The sequence below is a fragment of the Tauraco erythrolophus genome, chromosome 8, assembly GCF_009769465.1.
Source record: "Tauraco erythrolophus isolate bTauEry1 chromosome 8, bTauEry1.pri, whole genome shotgun sequence".
NCBI classification, from domain to species: domain Eukaryota; kingdom Metazoa; phylum Chordata; class Aves; order Musophagiformes; family Musophagidae; genus Tauraco; species Tauraco erythrolophus.
In genome coordinates, this window is record NC_141472.1 from 7088877 (window position 1) to 7107511 (window position 18635).

Here is an 18635-nt window from a genome sequence, read left to right on the forward strand (position 1 = left end):
AACCAGAAAGTATCAAGATTAAAATCTCAAGCAAGTGAAACCCACACTGAAGGAGCGGGATTTTGCCGGCTGTGCGGAGTAGCGAGCAGGAGAAGTTGTATACCAGCATCTCGATGCTGCCTGCTCCAGCCCTGGCTGGCGTCTGCTTGGACGTCTTGTCCCGTGTGCGGTTGTGAAAGCATGGACACAGCATAAAAGTAACTACTTATTGGCTAATATGTGTAGTAAATAACCAGAACTAACAAGCTACCAGGCTAAGCAGTGATACGCTGGAGACCGGGGCGGGGGACATGTTAAGCATCCCTTGGGAATTGTTAGGGCCAGTGCTTTTCTGTGAATGTCCACTCAAGGTCAAAGCTGCAAGAGAGCATGAGGAACATCTTGAGAGGAACTGGGAGCATGCCAGCAAGCTTCAGCTTCGGGCTACAAGGACCCATGGTATTCCTGCTCTGCTCCCACTGCTCGAGCTCAGGAGGCTTCAGCTCTCCCACCTGCTTCCCTCAATGTTTGCCAGTTGGATTTAGAGCAGTTTGACAAACCCAATGAAATAATTGAAGATAAAAGGGCAGCCAGTAAGGGCCTTATGCAATACAAAAGGAAAAATTACAACAGCTTGTCTCACTCAAGCGCATTTCCTTCCCCAGATCTGCAATCACCAACGCTGCCAGGAAGCCCCACCAGCTTTCCCAGCTTCATCTGCTCCAGGCTGGGGGCTGCTCTGCAGCATCTGGCTGCAGCCACCCAGGCTTTCCAAGCACCCCGACTCCCAGCAGGCTCATCCTCTGGCTCCATCCTCACCGTATCTTGCACCAGCCAGACGATAACTGCTCCAGCATTCCCGTCCCACTGCAAGTGTTGCTGTGATGCTCTCTAGCTACGCCCAGCGCCTGGCTGTGATGAAACCAGCCTGAAGCCCTGGTGTCTTCTTTAATAAAAGCACTAACCGGTGGAGCATTCATCAGGGCTCAGAAACTGCTGCTAGCACTGCGATTCTCTTTGCTCGCTGCAAAAATAAACCCAGCTCCGTAACTACAGCAGCAGGTGAATGCCATCAATGCGTGGCAGTCACTCTAATGTGACTCAATCTTTATCAAAAATCTACAATCCTGTACATTTTCTAAACGACTTTTTTTTTTTTTTTTTTTGCTTTAGTGCCCTAAAGAGGTGAAGAGATAGTTGCCAGGTGCTGGTTCCTCTCTGCTCAGTGAAATACTGTTGTGGGTGTGTTGGGAGGAGTTACTGCAGCCTGCACATCAAAATATGAAAGCTCCTTAAAAAAAAAAAACACGCAGCCCTGAGCTATGCCACAGCAAGAATGGCACTGGCATCCTCTGCCAAGTGAGGAGGCTTTGCTACACCAGCAGCCTTTGCTACACCCAACGCAAAAATTTCCGAGCCCAACCCAGAGTCTGAGAGGAGCCAGCTTCCCATCTTCCCACACCCAGGGGCTACTGATAGCTCCCAAATGAACTGTTTTTCCCCTCTACCAGCTTTATTTGCCTGCTGGCAGAATGGGCTGACCGCCAGAAGTCCTATGAAAGATTAAAAGTGGAGCAAAAAGTGCAGGATTTTGGTAGGGTCCCTTTCCTGGGTGCAGCAGGAAGGCTGCAGACCCCCTGGTGTAGCCTAGAGAGATCAGGCTGAGCCCTTACAGGGTGGGATATTTTGGCAGGGCTTTGGGCAGCTCGAGTGGGACTAGTTGGGTTCGTAGGGGGAGCACACCCTCCCACAGCCACTGCTCCGACTTCCTCCTCTCTGCACCAGCTGACTGTAAGACAGAAATAGGAAGGAAGGATTGGGGTGCGTTGCAAAGCTCCTGATGCTTGGCTGCTTTTCCCAGCCAAGCTTGAGAAGTTGAGACCATACTCATCCCAGCCGGAGCACAGGACGGAGGAGAGGGCTTGATGTGAGGTGAGTGTAGCATCTTTGTTTGCTTTGCTTCTGTTTGTCCTTTCTAGAGGGAGAGGCAGCTGGACAATAAGGTGGTTTCATAGCTCTGGTGTTACAGTGAATTTGGTTTATAATTCCTGATCTAACCTCCCACCTCTGGAGTCCTTGGACAGGCTCCAGGGGGCTGAGCGCAGTGTCCCCCCGTGCGTGGCATGGCAAGGCAGGCAGTCTGTGCAGCCTTGACGAAGGCAGCGTGCCTGGTCTGCAATATTTTTCCTTTTGTAGGTAGGATGAAACCTAAAACTGCAGGTAGTTATTGGGGGGAGGGTGTCAGACCCCACACAACCCCTTCCTCACCACCCCGCAGGTCTGGAAGGTGGTGCAGAGGAGAGCAGAAAGCACATGGCGCTGGGGAGCGTGGCGCTGGCTGCAACCCCGGCCAGCAGCACTGGGAAAGCCCTGGCACTAGGGGCTGTGCCGTCGCCCCTCCTGGGACCCTCTTTTTGTTGTGAGGTCCCATGTACAAGCACCCACCGCCGGCTGCAGGATGTGATGGTTCAGAGGAGAAGAGGGAACCGGTGCAGCAGCACGGCACAAGGGTAGTGGGGATGGCTGCCATGGGGGGGCTCAGCACAGTGCCGCTGCCAATGTGCACGGAGGACATGGAGCTGTTGGAACAAGTCCAGAGGAGGTCACAAAGATGATCCGAGGCTGGAGCATCTCTGCTATGGAGACAGGCTGAGAGAATTGGGGCTGTTCAGCCTGGGGAAGAGAAGGCTCCGGGGGTGATCTTATTGCAGCCTTCTAGTACCTAAAGGGCTACAGGAAAGCTGGAGAGGACTTTTTACAAGGGCGTGTAGTGACAGAACAAGGGGCAATGGCTTTAAACTGAAAGAGGGGAGATTTCAATTAGATCTAAGGAAGAAGTGAGTGGTGAGGCACTGAAACAGGTTCCCAGAGAAGTTGTGGTGCCCCCATCCCTGGAAGTGTTCAAGGCCAGGTTGGATGAGACTTTTAGCAATCTGGTGCAGTGGAGGGTGTCCCTTGGCCATGGCAGGGGGATTGGAACTAGATGATCTTTGAGGTCCCTTCCAACCCAGACCATTCTATGATTCTATGCTGGCACAGGGACCTTCCTGGAGGTCTCTGCACCCCTGTGGGCCGGGGAGGAGAGAGGGTGAGACCTTCACTCTTCTCCTACATCTCTTTGTGTGTTGTACACATCAAATACTCTGCTGATGGCCGTTGAAAACACCTGGCAGTGGCAAGGAAGGCAGCAGAGGCTGTGGGCAAGCTAACAGCGGGTAGAACGGGTCCCTCCCAAAATCTGGAAGGCTCTCGGATGCAGACAAAATGCAGGGCACACACTAGGTGTCAGGGAAAGTAGCCTGCCATCCATTTTTGATGCTTTTTCCAACACTGTGGCCCCCGCTTCCAGCCTCGCAGGCAGGTGAGAAGCAAAGGTGTGAACGCTCGCGGAGCCGTCCCGCCCTGTGGCCAGCGCGGATGCTGTACATGGCTTCTGCGAGGGGTGGGAAGGCTTCACACAGCGTGTTTCACTACCACGGCTGTCACATCCTGCTTCACACGGTGGTTTTTACACTTTTTTCTGTCGTCATCCTGGTGCTGTTTCAGTTGCGAGTGATCTCAGCGTGCTGAAGAGCATGGCGCAGGGTGATTTATTTTCTCACAGAAAAACATATTGGAGTCACAACAGGGCTGGCAGTGATAGAGGATCCCTCCTTTGCTCCCACAAAGCACAAGTTCTGCCAGCTGCAGGGGACAGGCTGTGCCCTCCGGTGGGTCCTTGGGTCTCTGCTCAGCTCCAGAACTCTGTCCTGCATCTCTGCAAACCCAGCGGCCGTTACGGTGTCCCCGCTGGACTCAGCCAAGGGATGATGCCCACTGGAGATCAGACACAAGGAATGGCCTCTCTGCTTTTACGAATCCCAGAGTAGCCAGGACACGGCAGCCAGCGGGGCAGCCCCTTCCCACCCAAGCAGGCCTCTGGCCCAGGGAGACCCAACAGCACAAACCCCCAGCCTCCCAGGGCAGGGCAAGGGTCCCATGGGCACCCAGGGACCTCGGCACCCAGAGCCAAGGGACAGCTCAGGCTAGGCGCTTGGTGCACAGGGGAGAGGGCTCATCCCACACACCCATTCCCTGCTAGAAGGAAAATATATAAAATGTATACATATTTCCTGAATAGCACATAGGAATATATATATATTCTTTTTAATATATATATAAATACTTCTATGTATTTTTATTTATATATTTTTCTCTAATTTTTAAATATGTATAAAAATACATATACACACACACTGAGTGTGATACTCTGCATGGAGGGGGTCTTAGACAGTGGGCAGCCCTGTGTACGGCCATCAGCCTTGGCGGGAACTGTCCGCATCACCCAACCAAGTGATGGAAGAAATGGCCATGAGCCAAATGACATCCACTCTCCTGTTCTTGTCGTATGTCACTTCACTCATTTACCACCCGTGTGTGGGGTCTGGGGCCACCCAGAGTGAGGAGGGGAAAGGAGCAGTGCTGCTGGGTGCAACACCCAGTGTCTCTGTCGCAAGTTGATGGTGATGCACCACCAGGGGTGCCTGGGGCACCGCGGCACAAGCACTGACACTCATGGCACCTCGCTGTTGCAGGCGGATGGTGCGAACACCCCAGGAGTCCTCCTGGGATATGAGGCACAAGAACGTGTCCTCCTGTTTTGCAAGAAAACAGATGTTTAACAAAGCGCTGAGGGGGAGTTGTGGCTAACAGACTGCAAGACCTGTCTCTGCTGTTGAATGCTCGTCTTATTTATAGCAACGAGATCGCCACTAGCATCAACACTTCCTCTTCAGCCCTATTTAGAAATCCCAACTAGCTCCTCCGTGCTGCACAGCAGCCTGCTCCATCCCACCGACACCCCTCAGCATGCCCAGCACCCTGAGAGGCTGGCGTGCCTTAGGTCTGCTCCCTGCCTGGATGCAGGGCAGCACCCAGCCCCTTCCTCATGCACCTTCCCTGAGGCCATCTTCACATTTTCTGGCTTGCATACCCTTCAGGAGTGTTTTGTCCTACCTAAGCCATGCGAGGCATACGACATAAAACAAGTGAGAGATGCTCCATAGATGAAATACCCTGGGGGCTTCTACAAAGGGTTCCTGGTGAAGCAGAGCCCAGTCCCAAGGCACTCGAGGCATGTGGCCAGAAGATCAGAGCTCAGGGCCAAGGAAGACCCTGGTCCTGGGGTGCAGCCTTCTGCCCCCGATGCCACCATGCAGCCCTGGCCAGGGAGCAGAGCCCAGTGGCAATGCACCCTGCCCATAGCCAGGGTGCTCGGTCTTGGCACCCCGCTCCCCACCTTGGGATGCAGGTGGTTGTACAGCTCTGCAGTTCTCCTTCACACCAGGGCAGGAGGATGGACTGCATGCATCCTTCTGCTTGCTTTAATTTATAAAAAAGAGTTAAAAAAAACAACATCTCAGGCAGAGCACACCCAGGAGAAGAGCACCCAGGACTGGCGGTGGCATTGCAAGTCCAGAACTGAGCAAAAGGGATCACTAAAGGGGTTGGAGAAAACACTGGTGAGGCCCATGTCTGGGCCCTGCTAATGCAGTCAGACCGAAAAACTGCTTTCCTCTTGCCTGAATGTTGTAAGGTGGCAGACAAAAGCAGAAGCCCCATTTGTTCTCTTTGAAAGTCACCCTACGTCACGTATATGCTCCTCCACCCACACACCAGTGAATAATTTCCCTCCACAGCAGAAGGAAAGAAGTGGTGAGCTTTTTTCTGCTGCTCTCCCCTACTATCAGGGTGTGTTTTTTGTTCTTGTGACAGGAGAAAGAAACAGCTTTGAGGATTAGAAAGGCATCCAAATCCTGCCCACACAATGAACTCTATGTTACAAAACCCAATAGCAGCCGGAGCTGGGTGTGTGTTAAAGTTCCCACGTTATTTCCGGGGTTTAGGAGCTTTTTTTAGTCCAGTTTTAATTGGAAACTTGCACTACTTTATGAGATGAGCCTGTAAACAGGAACCTCTAACCTCCAGCAAGGATGAGGAGCAGAAGCTCACAGAGCCTCAGCCAACCCCATCGCTACCCCACACCTTGGAATGGTAGCAGGAATTAAACACTTGGAAACATGGGGCAGGTGGAATGGCAGGAGCTCACAGAGCCCATGGATTTGGTCCCCACAGCTTGTGTGGGAAGTTCTAGTTTGTAGAAGAGCTGGAGCCTAATTACACACATTTGGGGTGTCAATCAGCTGAGTGCTACAAGAAACAAGGGTAGAAGAGTCTCTTCCCTCATACCAGCAGTAGCACTTCTTCCTGGGCAAAAGCCTATTTCTCTGACCCCATTTTTTGGGGAGGGTTTGCAGAAATACGAGCTCACACTGTTTTCAGCATCCCCAGGGCACTACTAATGAACTGGACACGTGCAGCAAAGCAGATGCAGATCAATAACAAATGAATAGCATGAATACAGCTGAGCGTACAGCAAATGTAGTCATGAAGGAGCCAGCTGGGCCTCCAAGTGTGATGTTGCTCTTGGAGGACCTCTCAGTTTGGGCTGGCGCAGGTCACCAGGCGCATCCTGGGCACAGGGTGTCACAGCCCAAATGAGTGATCTAAGTCATTTCCCAGCAAGGTGCACCCAGGAGGGTCCAATAGGGATCTGGTGTCCACCCCGCTTTGATAAGAGCTATAAGAGCTACTACTGTTAAGACCTTTTTCTTTTTTTTTTTTTTTTTACTTGAAGAGTTTTTACCTGTTGTCTGCAAGCTCAGAAATTGCTGGCAGAATTTGGAGGTGACAAAAAATGTGTTGGGCCAGCTAAACATTGCAAGTGTGGATCATGCAGGCTGAGATAGTGCAGCTGTGATGATAAATGATGCCCTTAAAACCAAGGTGGGCTGTGGTGGTGGAGAGGGACTTGCAGAGACGTCTTTGTGAAGAAGGGCTTTGTCCACCCACCACAGGATGGTCTTGGGCCAGTGTCACGTTACGACAAGATGTTAGATCGATAGAAGATAGAGAAGGGGACTACCTCGAGTCCTTTTCTCCTTTTCAGTTTGACCAGTCTACCAGTTCCCCAAGAAAGACAAGACCCTTGTACCTGACCTGCCTGCCACACCCCAGTTAAGGAGAAGGGGGGTTACCTCGAGCCCCTCACGATTTGACCAGTCCATCAGGCTCATGCTGACAGAGTCACTGGGACAAATCCCTCTGGACAGCCCGCTAAGTGGGAAGGTGGTCATCTGACCTATTCAGGGACCCTCGCGGGCAGCGCACCAGGCCAAATCCCTTATAATCCCCGGTATCAGTTGTTGAAGTTTCCGGAAACATATTTATATATGACAAACTTTATTACATATGCTCATGACAGGACACAGATTCCAAGACAGCCGGTGATAGGGACTGACTGCAAAAACACAGTGATAATTCCAAGCAGCTGCAAGGTGTTAGTAACCAAGCGCATAACGCAGAGCTCTTACCCAACAGGCATCCCTATGGGGGGGAGAAGAGAGGTCCAGCCCATCGACTGATCCCAGACGTTCTGATGGAGGGCTTCCCCAACACCCCCTTCTCTTAAGCCATTTTTATACTTTTAGATGAGGGTTGAGTGACTCTAGTCATGCCTATCTTTGTCAGGATTGGTGTAAATTTTCCTCGCTTCAATTTAAAGGTGTGGACTAGAGGAATTTCAGGACGCATGCTCAGTGAGGGGTGGTCACAGCCCAGAGGCAGGTAGCTTTTGGGATGGAGGTGTGATTTAGTATTATAATGATATTCTAATGAGCAAAGTTCACCTAAAGGCCAGGAATTTTGCAACTTGTTAAACATTAACACGCCCAAATTACCCAGATAAATGCCTGGCTGGGTCTTGGTGACCTGACTTTGTTCACCACCATTGTTGAGGCAGCAGTTGTGATCCAGTTCCTTGCCAGCTGTGCGGTTCCCTTTGCCAGCCATTCTCTATCCCTGGTAACAGGGATGAGTGGTGGTACCTCTGTACTACTCTGCTCCCCATTTCAAGGATATCACACGTTATGTTCAGCCAGGGCAGGCCTTGTCCATGCCAACCATGTTCTGTTCTTGGGAGCAGCAACTGCGTCTCATCTCAAAGCTACTTGAATATCACAGCTTGTGAGCTGAACTTCGCAGAGCAGTGTTCTTCCATTCCCCCATTTCGGTTGTTTTTGCACAGCCAGACACCACAGAGTGAGCTCCTGGGCCATGTCACTGTGAGGGTTTGACCAGGTGACCGCAGAGGTGGCTCTTGTTGCTTGTGCAGCCGTGCAGTGTCAAGGCTGCTGGAGCTGGGACAGGGAGGCTGGCTCCAGGGCAGGGTGGGGTTCCAAGCCTGGAAACATTGACATCCAGATGACCCCTGCCATAAACCATGGTGGCAACCAGCCTTAGCAGTCCTGCCAATTCTCCGAGTCCACGCTACGGCTGGGCACTAAACCTCACTGTGCAAATATCACTGAGATACCCACTGACTCACCCAGACCTCCTTTCTGCCCTCAGGAGGAGACCACACCTTCTTTCAAGGCTGACACCCCTGGCTTTTCTGGTATCTTACAGAGCTAAGAAAGGACATCCAGATGTCTCAGAAGCAGATCTGAGCAGCCCTACATGCTAACCTGGCCTCGGTGCCTTTTGAAGGTTTCTCTTGTTTTCTTGTTTCCATTTCACTCTGAGCTGTTAATTCAGCAGGTTCACAGGCAAGGGTGATGGCACTTTGCAAAGCTGGCAGGAGGCAGGGAGTGGTTGTTTTCTTGCTCAGGGCAGCATCAGAGCTATTTCAAAATCAATGACCTGGTTTTCGGATGCTGTGTCTAACGTTGCTAAAAAGGGCAATGTTTGTTGTTCCTTTGTGCTTTCTTGTTCCTTTTTCTTCTTCCAACAAATTCCTCTTTTCACAATCCCTATATGCATCCATGCTGTAATGCCGCTACTTCCTCCAGGGCTGTGCTGTGGGGAAGGTGTTAAGAGAAATGATGGAGTTCATGAACGTCATCTCCTTGACACCATAGGAAGAACACTGAAAAAATCACTCCCCAAGAGCTCTTTAGCCAACTTTATGGATAGCATAAATTTCCAGGATCAGGAGATGTGCTTTGCGGCAAGAAGTGTGAGCAGCTAGAACAGGCACTGGGAGAATGTGCTTGTGAAGAACAGTCTCTATCATGCTCTGATACACTGGTGTGACTGAGTTAGTCACACCAGCAAGTGCTCGTGGGGTTTGGACCATGTGCTGGGAGTCCTTCCCTGCACACCTATAAGAGATGTACAGCCACCTCCCCAGCCCCAGCATCACATCCTGGTCCCCTCCCCATGAGAGTCTGACTCCAACACCCCATCCTTCTTCCTCACCCTGTCCATTGTGCAAGAGCCAGGCTGATGGTTGCCACACTGGCAGGCTGGACCTTACCATGCAATGTGAGCAAGCCTCTCCGCTTCCCTCAGAGATGGGACTGTGGCTCTCCTAGGATGTTGGTCACCTGTGCCGTGAGGTTGGAAACCCTCGTTTGTTGGAAATCGTCAGCAGGAAAACTTGTATTTATTTACTACATGAAATACTAGATTTCCGTGATGAATCAGTTAAATGTAAAGCGAGTAGTAATGGACTTTTTTCCCCATGTGTCTAGGATGCCTTGCTAGTTAATTAATGGAAGTGGTCCTTTTGTTACCTTTGATTCCAGTTTCCATACAGATATAGCTTGACACAGAAGCTGAAAAAACTCACATCTGGTAAAAACTAAATGCAGTGCTTGAGGTTTTCCAATGTTACATGGATACCATCATACAGGTTGAAGAGTCTGGATAAACACTACATGAAGCATTGCAGTAGTTCAGCTGAGTGCACAGCGATACAGTGCAAGTTCCCTCTCTGCTGACTTCCACATTTAGACCAAAATCTATGTTTATGGGAAACCAACTTATTTTCATAAGAGCACGGCAGCACCCATCCTGGGTCAGCCCACGCACCCAGGGGGGCTGCCCTGGCCCTGGCTGCCCGACTCCAGGGGCTGCGGCAGGGTCACCCTCTCAGGCTCTGCCCATAGTGGGACAGCTGCGGAAAGGGCACGTCCCCCTGGGGCCACCGTGCCCTGCAGCCACTTCCTGTAGGTTTCAAGGGCTCCCTTCTCTGCATCTGCCATGCACCAGGCAGTCACAGGGATGCTTTTTGTCTTGCAGAAAATGACGCATGACCGCTGCCTCTGGCTGCCAGCAGTGACCGGGGTGCTGCTGCTGGTGATGAGAGGTGAGCCCGACCTGCCCTTCCTCTTTGCCTTCCCTCCGGCACCTTACTCAGGCAGTGAAATAGCGGGGAAACCCAAATGCTGCCCAACAGTGGCAGGAACATGGCATTGAGAGGCGTGCAAGGGCCAGATCCTGCATTTCCTGGGCTGCATCCAAAGCAGCATGGGCAGCACGTCAAGGGAGGGGATTCTGCCCCTCTGCTCCACTCTCATGAGACCCCCCCCCCCCACCTTGCAGTGCTGTGTTCAGCTCTGGAGTCCCCAACACAAGAAGGACATGGAGCTGCTGGAGTGAGTCCAGAGAAGGCCACAAAGATGATCCCAGGTCTGGGGCACCTCTGCTATGGAGACAGGCTGAGAGAGTTGGGGCCATTCAGCCTGGAGAAGACAAGGCTCTGGGGAGACCTTCTCGCAGCCTTCCAGTACCTAAAGGGCTGCAAGAAAGATGGAGAGGGACTTTTTATAAGGATATATAAAGCCTCTTTTTACAAGGGGCAATGGCTTTAAACTGAAAGAGGAGAGATTTCAATTAGATCTAAGGAAAAAATTTTTTACATTGAGGGTGGTGAGGCACTGGAACAGGTTGCCCAGAGAAGTGGTGGCTGCCCCATCCCTGTAAGTGTTCAAGGCCAGGTTGGATGAGGCTTTGAGCAACCTGGTGTAGTGGAGGGCTTCCCTGCCCATGGCAGGGGGGTTGGAACTGGATGATCTTTGAGGTCCCTTCCAATCCAAACCATTCTATGATTCTATGATTTCCCAGGATCTGGAGTTAAGTCGAGCCAGCCCAGCTGAGGGACAGTGAGGCAGGTGAGGACCCTGCCAGGGCCCCCAGCGTGGGTTTTATAGACAGGGCAGGCTCAGGACAGCATTGGTGCCTGGAGCACTCCATGGCTACCACTTCTGCAGACCGACCTTCCTGGAGTCCCCCCATGCCAACTCTGTCTTCTCTCCATTTCAGCCTTTGCCACGGAGTGCCCCAAGATCAAGGTGGGGACGTGCAAGGACTGCATCCAGTCTGGTCCCGGCTGCGCCTGGTGCAAGAAGCCGGTAGGTTAACGTAGTCTCTGGCACTGTCAGCCCCCAGCAGTCAGCTAATGGGAGCGGAGTGGTCACCCTGGCCACCTAGCTCTGCCTGCGGTGGAGGGGGGAGACCGTGTCGTGGGAGCTTTTCATGTTCTACATGGTGAATGGAGCTAGGAGGGATCTGACAAACAGGACCCTTCAACCTTCCTTTCTCCATCAATACCCTGGAGACCTGGCTTGGGAGCAGGCTCATCTTGTAACAAGCCCATTCACCTCCTGCTCCTCTGATTTTTTCCTGTTGATATTTCAACTCACAGAGTTTCACCAAAGCCGGCGAGCCAGACTCCATCCGCTGCGACACCATCGAGGAGCTGCAGCAGAGGGGCTGCCCGCGTGACGAGATTGAGTTTCCAGTCAACAACATTACAAGGACACAGGACAGTCCCTTAAGCAGCGACATACAACTGGCTCCGCAGGAGGTGCACCTGAAACTGAGAATAGGTATGGTCTGCCCAGTATTCCCAGTGCCCTTCCGCTCAGCCCCAGGCTCAGCAGCAGCACTTCCCAGCCTGCATTTCCTCCCCTTTTCTTCTGAAAGAGAGGAGGATCCCAGCAGGGGTGGGTGATGGGGTGAGGTGTGAGCCACAGCACGGCAGCTGATCCTGGCATTCTGGTCTTGCAGGCCAGCCCGCTGTATTTGAGGTGAAGTTTCGCCGTGCCACGGGGTACCCCATTGATCTCTACTACCTCATGGACCTCTCCTACTCCATGCTGGATGACCTGGAGAATGTGAAGAAGCTAGGAGGGGAGCTGCTCAGGGCGCTGGAGAGCACCACCCCTTCTCGCCGCATAGGTGAGCCTGTCTCCAGCATGGGAGAGCCATGGGGCTGGAGCGGGAGGCAGGCAGTGGGCAGCGTGACCCGTCCTCTTCCAGGCTGGAGAGTGTGCTGGGGCAAGGGACGTGGACATATGCACGAGGGCCAGCAGATTGTCCATGCCCTGTGCTGCAGGGACACCTGCCAGTCCCTGCCTGTCCCTGCCCCTGACGCTGCGGTCCTGGATGCCCTTAGGGTTTGGCTCCTTCGTGGACAAGACAGTGCTGCCCTTCGTGAACACGCACCCCGAGAAGCTGCAGAATCCGTGCCCCAACAAGGACGAGCAGTGCCAGCCTCCCTTTGCCTTCAAGCACATCCTCTCCCTGACTGACAATGCCAAGAAGTTTGAGAGTGAAGTGGGGAAGCAGTTTATCTCAGGGAACCTGGATGCCCCGGAGGGGGGGCTGGATGCCATGATGCAGGCAGCGGTGTGCGGGGTGAGTCCCTATGTCTGCCCCACTGCCAGCAGCTGTGGGCAGGTGTGAGGGCTGTGACCCGCACTCGTGCACCATCCCTCAGGAGGTGGCTCTGCCCCTCTCCAGGTGGGCTCTGGAAGCCCATCATGTGTAAGTCCTGATTTGGACTTGCAGGACTTGATCGGCTGGCGCAACGTGACCCGCTTGTTGGTGTATGCTACTGATGATGGCTTCCACTTCGCTGGTGATGGCAAACTCGGGGCCATCCTGACCCCCAACGATGGCCAGTGCCACTTGGAGGACAATATGTACAAAAGAGCAATGAGTTTGTAAGTACTCAGGGTCTGCTCAGAGGTTCTGCACCCTCAGCGTTGCTTCCCCAGGCAGATAAAAAAGGTCACATTAAAAAGCCTGTTGCTGAGACCACAAGGTCAGTATAATCACCATGCTTAGGGCTGCAAAACCCAAACTGTCTACCCTTCTGCTGGTGGCGAGATCACACGGACCACAGCTTCCCTCTACCCATCTAGGACTACCCGTCTGTCGGCCAGCTGGTCCAGAAACTTGCCGAAAACAACATTCAGCCCATTTTTGCTGTCACCAGTAAAGTGGTGGATGTTTACAAGGTAGGGAGACTTCAGATGGTCCAGGTGCCTCCTGTCCCTGCCCAGGAGGACAGAAACAGCTATGCGTGTCCTCCTGCCGCTGCCCCCTGCTCTGCCATCACACAGGGCAGATGGCTCACCTGTTTTCTCTCCACTGACAGAAACTCAGTGAGATGATCCCAAAGTCAGCAGTTGGTGAGCTGAACGAGGACTCCAGCAACATCATTGAACTCATCCAGGTGGCCTACAACGTAAGTGCTGCAGGAGTTGGTTTTTTGTGTGTGTTTCACCTGTCCTGCAGGGCTCAGAGCAGGGAAAGTTTCTCATTGTGAGTCCTCAACATCAGAGAGCAGTTGGGACCAGGGCTTTGAGGATAGAACATGCTGAGTCCCTCTGCAAGCAAGAGGTTTCCACCTCTCCAATGCTATCACCTGCCTTTCCAGAACCACCCCTGGCAGCTGAGACGCCAGCCTGGACTGCTACCTGCCCCTGTCCCCTGGGCTGGGGGAAGCCCTGACCTGCAGCCCCACACCTCCTCCCTTTTATCTCCTCCTGGACTGATGGCACTTTCTCCACCATTTCCCCACAGAACCTCTCCTCACGGATCATCCTGGACCATTCCACCCTGCCGGATGTCCTGGATGTCAAATATGACTCTGTATGCAGTAAGGATACAGTCGCCTTGGACGAAGCGAGAGGGCAGTGTGACAATGTCAAGATCAACGAAGAGGTATGTTCCTCCATATCAGGAATGCCCCAGAGATTGCAAGGTTCCTGCTGCCCATCCTGTTTAATGGCAGGAGCCCCGCCTGTTGTTCCAGGCTCTTTCTTTACATGAATTTAATGCCAGGAGTGTCCAAAATGCTGTGTGATGGGGGAATCCTCCACTGTGCTCGATGTGCACGTGCTCAGCCTGGGGCCAATACCACCCTCCAATCGCTGAAGCTACCTGAAGCTACCTGACCTAGCCCTTCCCTTTCTCACTCTGCACTTTCTAGATCATCTTCAGAGTGAAGGTCACAGCCAAGGAGTGCATCAAGAGCCAGTCTTTCACCATCCGGCCGCTGGGCTTCACAGACACCCTCACCGTCCACCTGGACAGCAACTGCGACTGCGACTGCAACGAGCAGCCCAACCCAACTGCCTGCAGTGGGAAAGGCAGCATTGTCTGTGGGATCTGCAGGTACATGCTGTTCCTGCAAAACACCATTTCAAATGGTGCCAGAGCTGGGTAGCTGCTAGGAGGGGGCCGTTGGGCCAAGCTGAGGGCAGCTGAGTGGTGCATTTGGTTCCTCCGAGCACCTGTGTGCTTGGAGAACATGGGACCAGGTGAGGGGTCATAGAGGGCTGTACACATGGTAATCGATCATGGCCTGGCTCTGCAGCTTTGCATCGATTTTCATGTTCAGAGAGGCAGTATACATTCCTGGAGGCAGGGGACACAATGAGCTCTCTCTTCTGTTGGTGGAGTCTCTGCTGTTTTCCTAAGTGCACCCACCCACCTGTCCATCCAGCTATCCACCCATCCACCCAACTATCCAACCATCCACCAACCCACCCATTGAACAGGCACAGATTTCTGTAGAAATCTCTCAAAATCTCACTTCAGGGCTGTAGTTCATGCAGATCTTTAAGTGCAATTATTGCTTCACGGCCCCTCAGTGACAGCAAGAGGAGAAGACTGGGTTTCCTCGAGAAACACTCAGACCTCCTTGGCAAGGGTTTGGAAATTATAGATGTTACAATAATTTCCAGGCAACTGTTTGGTATTCTAAATATGACCAGTGGGGAGAGCAGTGTTTCTGAGGTTTCCTCCTGATCAGCTGCCCTGCTCCAGCACAGTTAGCACCAGCACGCTGTGGTTGGGTTCCAGCGGGTCTGTCCCGGATTTGCCCTGCTTTGGCTGAAGTCTGGGCCCCATCTTGTGCCGCTGACCCAGGCTTGCTTCTCTCCTTCGATGGCAGCTGCAATCCAGGCTACACGGGGAAGAACTGCGAGTGTGAAACCAAAGGCAAGACCAGCAAGGAGCTGGAGGGCAGCTGCCGGAAGGACAACAGCTCGGTCATCTGCTCCGGGCTGGGGGACTGCGTGTGTGGGCAGTGCATCTGCCACACCAGCGATGTGCCTGACAAGCAGATCTACGGCACCTTCTGCGAGTGTGACAACATGAACTGTGAATTTCACAATGGCTTCCTCTGCGGTGGCAAAGGTCGTGCATCTGTGTGATGGGTTCTCCACCGGTTTAGAAAGATTAAATCTCCAGGGAGATGCTGTCTTTCCCTGCCAAAACAAAAGTGGATGCGTTTAGGGGTCCTGGGTCCCACTGCACCACTTGCAGGACCTCCTTGACCATCCCATGGAGGATGGCATGGAGAATGCAGGGTGGGTGATGCTCTCCAAACACAGGCAGAGGGAGAGCAACCTGGCTCTCTGTAGGATCCTGGTCTGAAAGGTCTTTCCCCCTGTAGAGCGCGGGAAATGCGACTGTGGGGAGTGCAAGTGCACGGCCGAGTACCAGGGCAGCGCCTGCCAGTGCAAGAAGTCGACGAGTGGCTGTTTGAACATCCGTGGCAATGAGTGCAGCCACCGTGGGACCTGCCACTGCAACCGCTGCCAGTGCCGGGGGGGATACCAGCCTCCCTTCTGCGAGGAGTGCCCCGGCTGCCCCTCGCCTTGCGGCAGATATGTGTGAGTGACCCACGCGGAGATGGCACGGGGGGTGGCGGGGATCACCCCCATCTCCCGGGCAGGTGCAGGCAGAGCCCAGCTGTGGCCAAAGACAGGTGAGAGGGCCTCTGCCCCTGCAGAGGTGATCTGTGGCCACCTGTTTTGCAGCTCGTGCGTGGAGTGCAAGGCCTTCCTGAGCGGCCCCTTCGAGAAGAACTGCTCCCAGGCTTGCCCCAACATCCATGTGGCTGAAGAGTCTAAGGGGGTGAGCAAGCAGTGCAGGGAGAAGGACTCCCAGAACTGCTGGATCTCCTTCCGCATGGTCCAGGAGGATGGCGAGGAGATTTACACCATCACCGTTGATCCTAAAAAAGGTACCCCAGCCCCCATCTTCCTGCCTCTCTGCAGGCAGGCTGCCACCTCTGCCATGGTGGCCACACCGCCTTGCTGGGGGCTGTAGCCGGACACCGTCTGTCTGCCCTGCAGAGTGCCCGGAGCCTCCCAACATTGCGATGATTGTGGGCAGCACCGTTGCTGGCGTGGTCCTTATTGGGCTGGTGCTCCTGCTGATCTGGCGGCTCTTGACAGAGCTGTTTGACCGCCGGGAATACCGCCGGTTCGAGAAGGAGAAGTCCAAGGCCAAGTGGAATGATGTAAGAGAGCCTGTCTGCGGTGGTAGGGTGTGCTGGGACACTCAGGTGTGTCCACACGTGGTGGGCACACCTGGAGGGAACATCCTCTCCAGAGGTGGCCATGGCAGACCTGAGCCCTCCCCACTGGCTGGTTTTGCAGCCTGGCTGGATTTTGTAGAGGGCTAAAGCAGCCTGTGGGCTCTTCCGCCAATGCTGTCTGCACTGTTAACGTTTGTAGGGGTGGGCTGAGTAACACTGCTGAAAATCTGATACACCAGAACAACGCAGGCCTCTCACCTCTCTCCCTCCAGGCTGATAACCCCCTCTTCAAGAGTGCCACCACCACGGTTGTGAACCCGAGGTTCAACGGGCAATAAAGCAGAGCAATGCCAGGCAGCACCAGGACCCACTGTTAAATAAGGAAATGCCAAGCTAAGGAAATCTTAAACTAAGGCTCCCACCTCCTCTTCTTTATCCTATTCATTTGTTCCTTTCTTCCAAGAGGCCACCAACAAGTCAGGCGCTGGCTGAGGGACTGCCCCATGTCTGTCTCTGGTCACAGTTGGGTTAATGGAGCTGGGAGAAGGGAACAGACAGAGCTTTGCTGTGGATGGGACTGCAGAGCAGGTCTCACCTGCAGGCACACGCAATGGCTCCTGTACCAGTTACCGACAGTCTCACCTCTTGATGCTAACTTTGCCTTCTGGCAGGAGTCTTGGACACCAAGCCCCAAAACCAGCTGAGTGCACAGAGTGCTTCCAGCTTTGATTTGGAGCTGGTATTTCAAAACTGCCCTTTCTCTTCTGCTCTAGCAGGATCTGCTCCCAGGCTGCTCCATGCCTTCCCCTGCTGCACTGGTCTCCACCATTATATTTGCACTAGTTTCTAAAGCACTCACTGCTGAGTTGGATGTAGAGGGTCCTCCAGGCTGGAGGTCTTCTCTAGAGGTTGCAGTGAGGCGAGGGCCCTAAGTGCCAGTGAGCACCTGTACACAGAGGTGAAGAGCTGCCGGGGAACATGCACTGAATGTTTTTTTCACAATCATCAGCTTCCTGATGTCGCTTCCCCCTCAGACCTACCTCAGGCAAGGTTCTACTTGGCCTCCTGCAAGCTTGGCTTACCTCTGCAAGGCCTTGAGCCCTTTGCATGACGAAGAGGCAAGGGAGCAACTGGTTGAACTATGAAACATCTCCACTGAGCATGTGAAACGTTGCCCACAGCTCAGAGCTCAGCCACAGCTTCTCCCATGACCCTCAGGGCAAGATCTTTTCCCTGCTCTGTGAGCGCATCAGACATGCCAAGGGCCAGGAGTGCAAAAGACCTGGCAGTACCCAGAGCATCTCCAGCTCAGCACTTTTCCAAACCATGCACAGCAGCTAATTGCTCTTACATTGTGGGGTCATTCCTGTGAGACAGCGGTACAATTCCATGTTTGCTTTAAGTTTAGCAATAATGTGCAAATAGCTGTATAATGTCACATCTTCATTTGCTCTCTGAAGAGGTTTGATGTTAATAAAAATTAATATATAAAGTAAATACATCTGTCCTCTTAAGAATCAGGTGCAAGGGCAGCAGCTGAAGCATCCGTCAGAGAAACTACAGCAAAAACTTGTCATTGGTGCCAGCATCTCTCATAGATGCAGTGCCCGGGAAAGATGCTGGCCAGAGAAACAGTCTTCTACACTAACTTGCCATCTGCATCCCGAAAGGTCCTCCCTTGCCAGCCAGAACCGACTCACTAAATGATGCCAATCTGTTCTTGTCCCTGCCCATTTGCTGGCAGCTACATGTAGACCACCTTAAACAAGAGCGGCTGTACCTGTCCAATCAGGGGTTAATTTGGGCCATTTGGCTGTTCTTCAGCAGTGACTGTGACTAGGGTAAGGCAAGAAGGAGGAAAGGGTCTGATACTCCTCCCAGAACTATCCCAGCCTGCAGCTATTTTTGAGTCGAGGACCCCCAACATAGGGTAGATCCCACGCACCCCACGCCTGGCTGCACAAAGACACCAGAGGCACCCTGGGTTAGGGCTCTGGGTCTTGGACGCAATGCCCATTGCCAGGGACCCAGACAGAGTTGTCACTTGAACATGAAGAGACTCAGGGACCCAGACAGAGTCGTCACTTGAACATGAAGAGACTATCTATCTTTCCTGTCAGCAGCTGCAGGTCTTACTGCTGGTGTAGAGTATGCAGTACAAGTACAACCACATAGATGCTTCAGATGACAATTAGAAAAAATCCATGAGGGA

At 53.0% G+C, this 18635-nt stretch overlaps 1 protein-coding gene across 1 annotated transcript; it reads left to right on the forward strand.

The window, feature by feature from the left end:
- Positions 1–1796: 1796 nt before the first annotated feature.
- Positions 1797–17856, forward strand: ITGB2 (integrin subunit beta 2). Its single transcript, XM_086616053.1, has 17 exons — positions 1797–1911; positions 10102–10168; positions 11125–11213; positions 11507–11690; positions 11872–12042; positions 12260–12501; positions 12655–12809; position 12850; positions 13011–13106; positions 13247–13336; positions 13675–13815; positions 14084–14268; positions 15050–15294; positions 15554–15773; positions 15921–16126; positions 16239–16405; positions 16696–17856. Exons 2-17 carry the CDS (start codon positions 10105–10107, stop codon positions 16759–16761), a joined length of 2322 nt encoding a protein of 773 aa, XP_086472179.1. The 5' UTR covers positions 1797–1911; positions 10102–10104; the 3' UTR covers positions 16762–17856.
- Positions 17857–18635: the final 779 nt, after the last annotated feature.

Bases quoted from the DNA above. Each gene is read 5' to 3' on its own strand.
- ITGB2 (XM_086616053.1), top strand. From the start codon at position 10,105: ATGACGCATGACCGCTGCCTCTGGCTGCCAGCAGTGACCGGGGTGCTG. The intron at 10,169-11,124 runs GTGAGCCCGACC...TCTCCATTTCAG, and splicing joins GCTGCTGCTGGTGATGAGAG to CCTTTGCCACGGAGTGCCCC. The intron at 14,269-15,049 runs GTACATGCTGTT...CTTCGATGGCAG, and splicing joins ATTGTCTGTGGGATCTGCAG to CTGCAATCCAGGCTACACGG.